Below are 13,263 nucleotides of genomic sequence, written 5' to 3'. Positions count from 1 at the left end.
CCAGTGTCACCGTTCGTGTCCTGCCTCCTCCGATGAAGCAGGTGGATTACGTCGCAGTGTGATCCAAAAACATGCGTGGACAGACGTGGTCTAGTGAAGGTCTGTGAACCGTGATGCGCCTCAGAGGTCTTGATGGGACACGCAGCTCTCTAGAAAACAGTTGGAAACCAGGTATTAGGAAAAGCTGTTTGGTACACATGGTTGTTTCCCTGTGGTTAGGAGCACGTTCCCTTCTTGCAATCTTTTTCAAGTGTAGATCACTCATGTTAAATATATAGTGGGGAACGTCTTGTGTTAAGCAGAGATATGAACCTGAACAGAAGAAGAGGTCAAGCGTGGAAATAAATTCCAGTCAGTAGTGGATGACTGCGAAGTCCCTTTTCTCTCGCACTCTCTTGTTTGGAGAGGCGGTGCTTGAATTCACTTCAGAAATGAGGAGAAGAAAAGTACAGCTAGCTTAAAAAAAATAAAATCTTTAAATTCACATTAACATCTGGCCCAACCCTGTAGTCCCCAGCACTGATCATCACACTTTTTTCTGATCAGAACATGGAATACTATGTGTTGGGATGTCCACATTACACTTTGATGTAAATGTTCTTGCTGTTTTGGACACCGGTATTTGAATGGTAATCAAACTATTTGCAGTGGTTCAGTGTAGCATTGTAGTTCTTTGGTACATTTAATTCTGTGGAGCACTTCTGGAAAAGAGGATTGACTCCTCTGTAGACCAAAGCCTCTTCCCTATTTCCCAGTCCTTCAGCGTATTATGGACACAGCAGCAAGTGTGCTCTTGATTATCGTTGGGTGGTTCAAAGCTGCAAGCCTGGTGTAAAATGTCCCTTTTAAAAATCGTAGCGCCGCAGTAAGCTTTGTTTAGCTATATTGTGTTTGCTTGTGGAAGGGATTAATAATAGCTTTTTTTTTTCTTCCTTGGAAGTCATTGGAAAGCAAAAAACTAAATCTATTTTGATTTCACTTGGGATAGATTAGTGGGTGTCAAATGTTACACAATACTTGACACATCCACTGCTGTTAACTTGGCCGTTGCAAAGGGATTACCAGATAATGAATCACCAAGCTCTTTAGCCATTTAAAAAGAATTGTGCTGCTTCCCTGCCCTGGTATTCCTCTTTCCTGCCCAGGACCTTCTTGTGACAGTCCGTGTTGCGATGTGGAAAACGCCACACAGATGTGCAAGCACCAGTTTGACAGCTCTGTGTTCGGCTTCTACCTTGCTAATTGTTTTCATGGGATTATTTGGATTGTGTAGAAAGCTTTTTCCAAATCCCCTTTATTACTGAAGTTATTGTTGCCAGCAGGAATAAGATTAAAGGTGCTTAAGTCTGTAGAGTTGTTTCTAATTTGTACGTGTCATTTCAGTGGCATTTTAACAGAACTCTGTCTCTCTTCCCTCCCTGCTCCCCTGTGGTACTGTGCTCGAGTTAGGGCTGAGAAGCCAAGCTATTGGAAGAAATTTCATTTTGTTCCCTAATTATTATGCTGGCACTCAGGAGATAATTTTTCCCTTCATGCACTGCCAATTAATATGCAAATGAGCTGATAAATATTTATACCATGATTTAAATTATGCAGGGAGCGCTTTCAGTGTACTCTGCAAATGAATTGTTCATGGACTTCAAAGTGCTGGCTGCTGTGCTAACGAGGGGAGATTTGCATAAGGCCCTAATCAGGCGCATACTGATTAAGCTTCATTATGGAAACTGCCAGCTGCAATCTTTGTTTCTATTTTATTACAAAAAGGGGAACTTTTCACGCTTCAGTCGCCTTGACAATGTCAGACACAGCTAGTAGGAGAGACTAAAACTCCACAGAGCAACTGAAGTTTCCCTGTTCAGTTGAAGATTGCTATGGTGTAACTGAAGTTGTATTTCTTCCCCCACCTCCCCACTCCCTTTCTTGTGCCGTTGAGAGCAGTAGTGTAGATTTGATAGAAATTGCCATTCTCCCTTTCCTTGGACTGTCTGAACCTGTAGAGGATACCACAGCAATGCTGGACTGCAGTGACTACGTTCTAGGTGGGTACCAGCTCAGCTCTTTCTTATAAGCGTTTAATATGGAAATAGAGGGTGTGAGGTTGACTATGCATAGAGGCTTAATCACATATGCAGAGACTAGAGAAGGTGCTTGCAAGGCTGAAGCTCACCAGTGAATCGGCAGCAAGTAGCTGCATGATATGTATACGCTGTATGTATCTATACCAGGGAAACGTGTTGTTTTTTTCCCACTTTCCCTCGATCCAGGAGAATTCTTTTCCTCTGCACTGAAGAAATTTGCAGTTAAGCTTGTGCTTGGATGATATTAATACAGACCTTTTGCTTTTCAGATTTCAATCTGAGAAGCATTTAGCCTTTAACAGACATTGAGACTTAGGACTTGACTTGCATGTCTGTGTATCTGAAATTTCAGAGCATTAAAATAAGAAAGAGGGGGGTCTCAGTCTCGAAGAATTTACTAGCTGCACTGAGGCATTCCCAACAGAATGTATATTATATCTGTGTGTTTTTAATGTAATAGCAGGGTTCTTCAAGCGTAAGAGAAAATAAGGTGGAGTCCACAGTGGTTGCCATTGATACCGTTGCAAGCTGTGCCTAAGGTTACTGGGATAATGTATTTCCTGAGCTGAGATTCCATCAGGACTACAGAACAGGCATGCCATAATTTCTTCTAAATGTATTTTTAAGTTATTTTCAAAAAAAAGATCATTCTAGTTTTGCAATAGGTTTTGTTTTCAAGGCTCTTTCCCTGAACTTCACTATACTGATCTCTTTAATTGCATTATATATGTTCATAAACAGTGCATTTTTGCACTCTTATTTTACTTTTAAATTTTGCACTCTTATTTTAATTTTAAAGCAGACACATGAATATTTGTTTCTGAACATGAAATGGTTTTCTGAAAATGAATTTCTACTCTAAATCTACTCTAAACCTCCAGCAGAGTTTTCGGTGTGTGTGTGCACTCACATTGAACTTTGTTTTATTTCCATGTGCATCAGTGAAACATTTTTGCTGGCTGTGATGGAGTATTAGCCACTTTCACTCATATGGATGAAAAGATATAGCAAGAGAAATTCTGTGTTAGGATTTTGTTTTGCTAGGCATATACAGTTCCTAGTAGTCCATGTTGGTCCGGTGTCTGCTTCTTTCTTCTGAATGCCTTCTGAAATGTTACTGAGGGTCTGCGAAAGCGTGGCTCATTGCTGCTAGCAGAGCAGCAGTACTGACTGGAATCACTCCTGAGAGTTTGATTTCAATCATGCACCTGCTGCTTTCGATCCTTCCTTCTGTGGAGTTTACTTTGAGATGATGTTGGCTAAGTTGTAGCCCAGGGCCTTTATTTGAAACCCAAGAAAGGTCTAAAGCAAGAAGAAAAGGTGAAGGCATTATGATTTTTTTTATTATATATATATATATAAAATAATTATATATATAATAAATATATGTATTTATTAATATATATACACACACATATATATCTTATATGTATATATTTAGCCCACTTCATGTCTCTATTCTTTTAACTTTAAAGCAGAGAACTTAAGAGTGTATATATAAAGCAAATAATCTCTGTTGATAATGAATCTGTAGGTTTCGTATCCTGCAGGAATATGTCTGTTCTGCTGGTGGCAGTTCTGTGCTTCAGATGTATGCCATACCATTTGCAATGGAAATAGCGGCATTGTTCTTGATGCTTTACATGCAGAAGGCCCACAGACTGAACAAGTAGCAGTCAGCTGGTGGAATAATGGATGCTATCCTTCATTTGAACATGAGCAGTACTAGAAAGATGTTTCTTCATCCAACTTGCTGCTTTTTCACAATTACAGCTTTTGAGGTCTTTGTCAGGGATAAATCCTTACAGTAAATTATTTGTCGTTTATACACACTTCTGCTACTTGAGTAAACTTTATTTGTATGTCTAGTACTAGCAAACACTGGAACCCCTTTTTTAAATGGTTGGTTTTACACTATAGCCTGGCAGAAAAACATGTCTCGCCTTGTGGAAAGGGGCCTGTACAATTCTGCCTTTGTCCTGAACCAACCTGCTTGTCATGCAGGAAGATGTGTTGTATGAGCATACTCATGCAGAGGAAAGAGTCAGTGCAGAGCTTGGCTCCCTGATGAGGGGACAGACATGTCCCCTTCCAGGTGCCATTGGTTAATGGCTATCCTGCCTGGTGGCCCTAGTGCTTTGGTTTCTGCTACAAAGTAGTAGCACAGGGTGCTGCATGCTTTTCTTCAAGAGCTTTACAAAGGTGTTCAGCAAGCGGCTCCTATGTTGTTGAAAGCCTGCGCTCTTCCCCTCTGTGATCAGTCTTATCATGAGCTCAGGCTCTCCTGCTGTGGGTTTGAAAAAGAGATCCTACATCAAACAGCCCCATAAGTTAGCCTACTTTCCACAGCAGGGTATATTGGGTTTATAAGCTCATGTTCCTGCTGGATGAGCACTCTTCATGTTTGTGTCCAAAAGAAGTGTCCTATTCAAGTGTTCTCTGAACCAAAAAACATTTCAATAGCCACCTGTGTGTCAAGGAACTAAATCAATGCTATTAAATGAATGTTACCTATAGTCATTTCAAATAAGTGTGCTGTTACCACAAAAAACTCAAGGTACACATAGGTACTAAATAAAACCATAACTTATTTCTTTTTTGAGACCCATCAGCAGGCAGTGGCATATCACAGAATGGTTTAAGTTGGAAGGGACCTTAAAGACCGCTCAGTTCCTACCCCCTGCCATGGGCAGGGACACCTCCCACCAGACCAGGTTGCTCAAAGCCCCATCTAAGCTGTCAACCAACATGAAAAAAGCTTATTTCCTGTGTAGTCAGTGGAACTGTGTTCTCTGCTTCTGGAGTGTGTATGACGTTATCCAAATGTGTAAAATGACAACGTGAGGAGCTGGGAAGCAGCAGGTTCTGTACCTGCGGCCTTAGCAGAGCTCTGGTCTAGGCTGCAAACTTTTACCTTGAATCTTACTTCTTTGAATCAACCTCTTACCTACTCAGAGGTTGTGGAAATCAGGGCAAAACTTCAGCCCTTTGCTGATATGTGGGCCAGGAGTGCTCAGCTGGAATGGCTCTCCTCACTCACTCCCTGTTCCAAAAGGCAGTTTAATGCATTTGCCTTTGTACTAAGAGTAACATTTATAAGGGAGTATGTCTGCGGCCAGCTGAGGTATCAGGTATACACACAGCTGACACTTAAAGATGTGATCCATAGCCATAGGAACTCGCAAAGAAGAGTTGAGACTCTGGAGAGGCTGAACTAACTTGGGGCAGGTTCCTGTCTGTTACAATCCGCTGGATTTTCTAGGCCCCACTTGGTTCCACTGTATCAATTGTTTATGTGGAAAATTACATTAGTTTTAAAAATATTTACATTTTTTAAGACTTAAGACAACAATACATATTGGAGTCTTTCCAAATGTTACATCTTCTGCCTTTTTCTGTCTTATATGCTGCATTTCTAACTAGTTTCCACATCTAGTTAATCAATACGCCCAGGCAAGCTTCGATGTGACTCCTGTTTTCATTCAGACACTGTCCATGTGTCTTCTGTTTGGTTCATTCATGTGTCCCTCCTCTGCCCTTGCCCATGGTTCTGATATCCCGAGGAGGACACTGGTTTCCTCTGGGCAGCAGCAGGTGGTATGGTAGCACATGGCAATAGTCTGGCTTCTCACCTGCAACTCTCCCAGACTGCAGAGCAATGAAGAGTCTTGGAAATACCTGGGGAAAGATACAGGCGTTCTTGCTGTTACTGTATTCCTCTTCAGGCCACTGGTATTTTGGAAATCACTGCTTTGATGAGAGAGGTAACCTTTTTAAGCACCTAGAAAGCAACAGAAATCCTGAGGTTAACGACTTAATTTTGAGGTCATTTGATTTGTATTTAACAGGCTACGGGAATGGAAGAATGTGTTTAAGGATTTGCTTATGCTTCATTTCATGAGCTAGTCTGTCTTGAGATTCTTTTTATAGATTTGGTTTGCAATAATGTGACACACTATGGTTGGTAGCTAGGAAGGAGGGGGTAATAAGCTGTGGAGCTGATGCTGTACGCAGAACATCTGTATGGATTCCTATGTATGGAAACAGTCTCTGCCTACCATCTGGAGAGGCCCTCTCCGTTGCACTGTACTCAGCTGACAAGCTTTCAGGTCCAGAGCAGACTTTTCAATAGGTTGATCTACAGGGAGAAGGAAGAGAAATATTTCATATTCATAAGGTTTTTGCATGAATATATAGGGAATCCCAAATAATACTGGTGACATTCCTGTAAAATAAAAATGAAGAATTACGTAAATGGTATCTATTTGATTGTGTTGCCTGAATTTTCTTTTTCTTGTGGAGGGTTTAAGGAGAATATAGGCCTTGGTGGTCAGACCTAGTATTTTTGAATCTGTTCATAGTTTTCTTCCTTTTTAACTATTTTTCCTTCTCGCTTTTCAGTTCCACTGAACTTACAATAAAGTTCTACTTATCCTTGGCTTCCAACATGCTGTCTTTTATTCCTTCAATTCTATGCTTTCGCATACGTGCACAATGACACAAAATGTTGGAACAGTATTTATTTGGAAGTTGCAGCATTGTGTTCTGCTTCTGTTCATTTCTTATTATAAAATCAGCTGAATTAGGGTAAACTACCTACCAAATCCCAGATGTTCTGTGTGTCTCCTGGACAAGGAAGCATAGATAGGTTTGTGTGTTTTTTGCTCGTGTTACTTCATCTTTGTTTCTGTTTCAATGCAGACTCAAGAATGAACAATCCGTCAGAAACCAGTAAACCATCGATGGAGAGTGGAGATGGGAACACAGGTAAGAAATGCTGAATCAGTGCACAGATACTTTCTATTGGAATGAAATGAAAAGTGAAATTTCATTACCAGTTTACAGGAACAGCAACACACACCCCAGAAAAATCCTGCACCTACTGTTTTTAGAGACTTGAGAAGGCTGCTTGTCTCCATGCTGAAAACAAATCATTAGTCCTGCTCTATGCAGGCCCTACTCACACATTATCAATATTTGTATACAATCTCCCCTTCCTTCTTCCTCGTATTTGTAATGCTTCTGATGTTACAGAAAGTCTCATGGCACTGTTCTCCATAAGTCATCCCATCCTTTCCTGTCAGAATGTATCTTTGGCACCTCTAACCTCCATTTATTTTGGGGCTGAAGTTTTCCCTGGCAGATGTGGGCTATTGGCTAATCTTATTTCCATTTTTAGACTTTATTCAAGTGACAGCAGTTCTCAGGAACAAGGCAAAGGGAGAATGCGTAACTCCTCAACATTAAAAAACTGTTAGTAGTCCTCTCTGTAATGTTGTCATGTGTTAGAACAGAACCTTGAAATTTGTCTGGGACAGAGTAGCTTTTGTATTGGGGCCATTGTACCTTCGGGCACATCATCACGATGTGGCCAATTTGTAGGCCGTTAAAGAAGTTTAAGTCACCATAACTCAGTCATGCTATCTCATGCCTTAATTCCTTTCTGCAGGTAATTTAAGGTTCATTTTAGAAATAAGAAATGACAATTCTGAATGGACAGTAAATAGTTCTATCAAACTCAAAATCTTCTCTGAGCTCAGGGTAGCATTTGGGGAGAGAAAATTGTAATAGGAAGGAACCTGTTCTTGAGTTAAGAGAAGTTTAGTTACCTTATGTGAGGAGAATTATTTTCCTCCTTTTTTTGCTCAATAATTTTTATTTTAAACTCTGAAGATGTGCTGAAATTAGCAATTTACTTTATGCTGGTGTTTCCTCATTCTTTGTACGAGATTTCAATACAGCTAACAGTGACTGAATGTTCCTGATGCTGATCTCAGAGGCTGGATGTTTTCTGTCATGGATGGGGTCAGTCAAAAGGAATTCAACTCATTTACCAATGTATTTTTTTTATTGACATCTCTATTTTTATGCTTGCAGTTGTTTAGTGCTTCCCCTATTACAAATAGCTTTCCATGTACAAAAATGATGTATTATCTATTTAATACTCCTTTAGCATGATTTATAGCATTATTTCAAAAATGTACAGGCTAGAAATATTTCATAATCATACCATCAGGAGAACAATGGTCTTAAATATCCCTTTTTTATTGAATCATTGTATCTGACGGGTTTGTATAAACCTCTGAGAAAACTCAGACTTGCTGCTCTGTCTGACTTCAGTTCCCTGAGTATGCTTTCTCAAAAGTTTAGATCTACGTGCAGCTTTAACTAGCATTTCTACCTCAACTGAGCTGTTCAGGAGGACTTGGTTTATTTGGAGGTGGTCCATTGTCACAGAAGTATTACACCTGCTTTAAGCAGAACCCTGGCTCTGCTGCCCTTGGCACATACTTGTCAGTGTAGGGATGGTGGTCATGGTACAAAGAAAGGAAGAGTTGTTGTAGATGCTTTTATTACAAAAGGGATTACAATGTAATGTTTATATTATCATGCTACAGTAACTTTATTACCGATGTTTGACTCTTATTGGCGTTTGGACCTTCTGCAAACCTTGCTTCTGTAACTTAAATGTTCCCAGTCATTCGTTTCATATGTTTCATGACTTTTAGTGATCTATTTTTCTAAAGTTACCCAGACTACAACAATATTGGAATTTTGAGGGCCCTTTGTTCTGTGGTCTTTGTTTTGTTCTCAAGCATATAGTGCTCATAAACCACTGGAGGTAGTTATTAATAACTTTTGTGATGTTCTCTGGGGTTTCCAGCATCAGTTGTGTTAGTCAACTGACAGATGTTAAACCCTTAAAGCAATACTCATGGAAAGTAATTTTAGGCTTCTGATCAGGGTTTTCTGGTTTTGGTTCTGGGCTCTGCATACTTAGTGAGAAGAAGTCAAGTCAGATGTTAAGGAAGGGGGAGTGCCATTGATTGTCTAGGGAGCATAGGCTCTGAAGTTACATGCATGAAGATTATTTTTATGGATGCTCAGAGTTCTGATTTTTGTGGCTTTTCAGTAATTGTCTGTTTCCTGGTGACACTTATAAATCACTTGAGTCTACTGTGTAAGCACTGCTCGTCTATCTCTTGATCCTCAGTGGCTGTTTGTTTGGATCATTCCTGCTTTCAGTGCAGTGAGCTGATGGGACTTGAAAATTTTAAGAGAAAATGCTATTGGATATGGAATTGGGCAGAGCAAACACTTGAAGGAGAATAAAAATACAGTTACCGTTGGTAAAGATGACAACATCAAAAGTTCTCAGTTGATAATGAAGTTTCATTAAAGTTAACAAATGAGGCTTTTGTATTTCTAACATTCTTTAGAAAACACAGTGAAGTTCGCTGAAATTAGTCACAATAAAATGCCTGAAACAGATTTTAACTTTGTGTGTTAATTTGACTTCCCATGCAAGGATCTGAAAAAGTAACCCATATTTCAGATGAATTAAAAACAAAGTCTCAATGCGTGCAAAAGTTGTTGGACAGCTGTTTTCACACAACTCTTTTCCAACCTTGAGCAGTGGCTGGATAGGCCATCTAGTATCTACTGGAAAAAAAAAAAAAGAGAAAGTAAGACTTTGTCTTAAAGAAAACTGGTAGTCTTTTTTGATTCCTTTATGTAGGAAAATTTTCCAGAACAATTCAACTTTTTTTCTTGTTTAGTGCATATTCTTTTTAAAATGCTGTGTGAATGCAGTAGTATGAAAGCCAAAGTTATAATGTCTTTTGAAAACTGTAGCCTTGGGGCATGCATTGACATAGCAGCAAAATAATAAAATTTAAGTGTAGTATTTGAAAGAAGGTTTCTAAGTATTCTTGTTTGCTTTGCCTCATTTTCTGAAATTGAATTTCCAGTTTCCAGAAGAAGAAAGTCTATGAGAGAGGGACTGTGAAATATTCTTGAACTGCTAGCATGCTGGGTGTATATTGCTACTAAACTTTTCATTAGTAATGTGGATAAGGAATCAACAAATTCTGGGTACTGGGGATCTGTCTTGCTCACAGTGTGGATGGGGAAATGTAATGCCAGTACTAGAAGACATCTCCCAGAGCACAGTGCAGATAGATACCCACTCAAGTTAGTTTGGAAATCTTCCTTCTCTCTGCTTGCTGTCCCTTCATAAGACCTTTCTCGCACCTTATTCCACATCTCCCCAGACTTGTAGTTCTTCTCTCCTCTTGCTTTCTTGGGCAGTTTGTGAGATTGGGCTAAATTCTGATGATTGTTGTCTTAGGATTTTGAAAGCATGTTTTTCTTCTGATTGCTGATGCAGTGCTTCCTTCCTGCTCTGTTTAGTCCTGTTTGTCTTCTGGAGGGTATAGTTCTAAGACAGTACAAACTAATCCAAGCTCAGGCTGCCCCAGTAGTTCATGTTCTGTTCCTCTCCCTGGAGTGGCACTGAGTGAGATGGTTCAAAGATATGATTCATCTGAAAATTAATTGCACTTTCTATATTAGTCTTCATCCAAATCGGCTCCCTGAACTAGGTAACTTCATGACTAAATTTATTCCAGAATATAAAGGTGCTTAAGTTGCATTGGACTCAGGCTATAAGGGTGAAATTTCATCCTAGTGCTTGCTGCAACCCAGCAACTTGGAAATGGGGGGAGGCTTGTTTGCCTACTGCCAACTCTCCATTCTCCCCTTGTTTGCATCATCTGCTGCTTATCAGGCCCTAAGCTAAGATAGTTTTTTTTTGCCAGTTCAGTGAGATATGAATTAACTTGTCCAAAAGAGAAAAGGAACAATTCACCAGAATAGTTTTCTACTCAGTTAGCAGTGTGAATTGACTTACTGTTGTGTCCATGAAATATCAGAAGGGGTAGAACAGGTATCATGTATCTGGAAACAGAGATAGGAGACTGAGATTTTCTACTCCCACTTTTTTTGGTGTTGATGAGCTGTTAGATCAGCTCTGGCAGTTATGTGAGAGCTAGGAAGGAGATGGAAAAGATGTAAATGCTTATATTATAATCACAGTACTTGTGATTCCATCTGCCATGTTCTTAATATTATTTTCTTTTACATTTAACTCATCTTGAGCAAAGTGGCACTCCGGTCTTTCCACGTCCTTGCACTGTGTTGGCCTTCTGATTCTGATAGCTTCATTTTCCAGTCTCCTTACCAGATTTCTTGGATTCCACAGGCATGCTGTCACATCCTTAGGAGCACCTTAAGAGCAAAGCCTCTTGTATCCTGAACTCAAAGTTCACTTTCCCTGCTGTTCTTCAAAAGATGTAGGCATCCTGTGATAAATGCAAGCAACCTTAGTAGCGTTCCTTCTAAAACGAAAGCTTCATCCAAAGGGGAAAGGGACACTACTTCCAGTTATGAAAGAAAGCATAGGGTGCAAGTAGCACAGAGTATGAACAGGTGGGGTTTAGTTTTTGTTTTTGCTTGGAGTTGAAATTTGGGAGGTGTGGGGGGAAGGAGTTATAGTACTTCAAGGACTGACTTAAAGAAAATGTTAATTTCTCTTAGTACCTGTCTAAACTGCTTTTTGGGACCAATGAATATTTTAAAGCTCAGCCTTTTAACTTGCTTTGTTCAAAACTGTCAAACCTATAGGGCTTGTTTCAAGTCTCCATATCAAGAGTTGGCAGAAGTGCCAGCTTGGAGCATCTCTATTCGCATTTGTAGCGGTGCTTTTTTAATATGGTATCATGATTTGAAGCTCTTTTTGTAAGACAACTAACTGGAACAACCTCATCTGTTTGTTTAAGGTGAGGGTTCCAGGTAGTTTGCTCGGAAATGGGTCACTTTTTTTGAAACCTGCAAGTTTGATTGAAATGAGAAACACCTGCCTTACACTAGATTTTCTTTTTTTCCCTGCTTTTGGTGATTCCTTGGTGCAGATTGCAAAAAACTGATTCAAAGCATCTGTTTAAATTAGGAGGTTGTAGATTGTTTTCCTTGAATTACAGTAGCTGTTCATCAGAGTTTAATTTTTTATATTGACCTAGTCATTTTCCCATTAAGAGAATCCCACTTTTGCATTGAGAATTCTGCAGTTTACTCAAAAGAGTGGACATAACTCGTCTAGCTCTTCCAACAGATCTTCTTACCTAACTTTCTGTGGCAAAATGCAACTGACTCATATTCATGATCAGTTCAGGCCAGTGATAAGTCTTTCCATGCACTTTGAATTGGAATTTTAGATTCACTGTGCAAAATAATTTTATGTAGTTAGAAATTTCAGTATTTTTAACTTGTCTGTGGATCTTTGGCTGCAATAGATTTCTCTAAGTCTGTAAAACCTGGTCCAAAGCACAGAGTGAAAAACAGAGTTCATCAGGTCTTCCCTCACACCACCTCCACCAAAAGAAACACACATTGAATGGCCACCTTAGGTGCACCTTAATGGGTGCTTGACTGTCTACATTATATCTGGATGTAATTGAACTGTGACCTCATCTTTGGAATTTTATTTCTGTAAGCTGTAGGTCAAAACTGCAGTGTAAAATACTGGATAGTGTATTTTCATAATCAGGTTTTGTGCCTCCTTGCTTTTTGCAGATATTTCTAAGGGATAGCAAACCCCCGTTGTTACTTAACGACTGTGACTCTTTTGCATAGTAGATAAGCTAGGTTTTTGCAGAGGAAAAAATGTAGATGATGAAAGAGTTCTGAAGCAGGAATTAGTTGAACACCTGTCCATAAGCAATGAGCAAGATCTGTTGTGAAGATATGAACATGCAAGTCTAAAGCTGTTTGTACTTCATTTTAGTCACTTGATTTTTTTTAAGATTGCATCATCAGTTTTAGAAATTTCATACAGCCTGACAAACTCGTTCTTCCTTATTGTTGTTAGCCATGGTAGGTAGTAATACCCACCATAAAGAACCGGTAGTCCCCAACACTGATTTTTATCATTTCCCCACAGAATGATTCTTTGAATTTTATAGTTGTGTAGTTCATAGTATAGCTTATGGTTCTCTTTGCAGAAGAGAGTTCTCTGATTCTTGTGGAGAAAGTGCTCAGTTGTCTTCCTCACAATATGATTACCTAGGGATAGTTTGAGGATTTTCATGTCTTGGAAGAAGACAACAAAAATGTAGGAAAATAATCAGTTTGTAGCTACATGCAAGTGGATGAGCAAAAGTAAGCACAGTCAGTTATGGCATGAGAGCTCTGCACAATTATTCATGAAAATGGGGAGAGGTCTTTTATCAATAAACTGTTGCCCATAACTGCTATGTACATTGTACTTCTGTTTGCTTCACGTGTTATTTTTCTATCTTGAATGAAAGGGGACTATCTCTGAACCTTGTTCTTGCTACTTTTTGAA

General features: G+C 39.4%; 1 protein-coding gene across 13 annotated transcripts in view; it reads left to right on the top strand.

The window, feature by feature from the left end:
* The window catches only part of POU2F1 (POU class 2 homeobox 1), a 117,013-nt gene that overhangs the window by 54,189 nt on the left and 49,561 nt on the right, over positions 1 to 13,263 (top strand). For 12 of the 13 annotated variants that reach the window (XM_027449384.3, XM_027449383.3, XM_027449380.3 and 9 more), the window contains one exon: positions 6,780 to 6,845. In XM_027449384.3, coding sequence (XP_027305185.1) covers positions 6,780 to 6,845 — 66 coding nt within the window. Of the gene's footprint in view, positions 1 to 1,810; positions 2,040 to 6,779; positions 6,846 to 13,263 lie in introns of those variants that run through there. The other variant, XM_005017612.6, reaches the window with a different exon arrangement.

Source organism: Anas platyrhynchos, chromosome 1 (genome assembly GCF_047663525.1).
Source record: "Anas platyrhynchos isolate ZD024472 breed Pekin duck chromosome 1, IASCAAS_PekinDuck_T2T, whole genome shotgun sequence".
Classification (NCBI taxonomy): Eukaryota; Metazoa; Chordata; class Aves; order Anseriformes; family Anatidae; genus Anas; species Anas platyrhynchos.
This window is presented reverse-complemented; position numbering and strand designations above follow the sequence as displayed.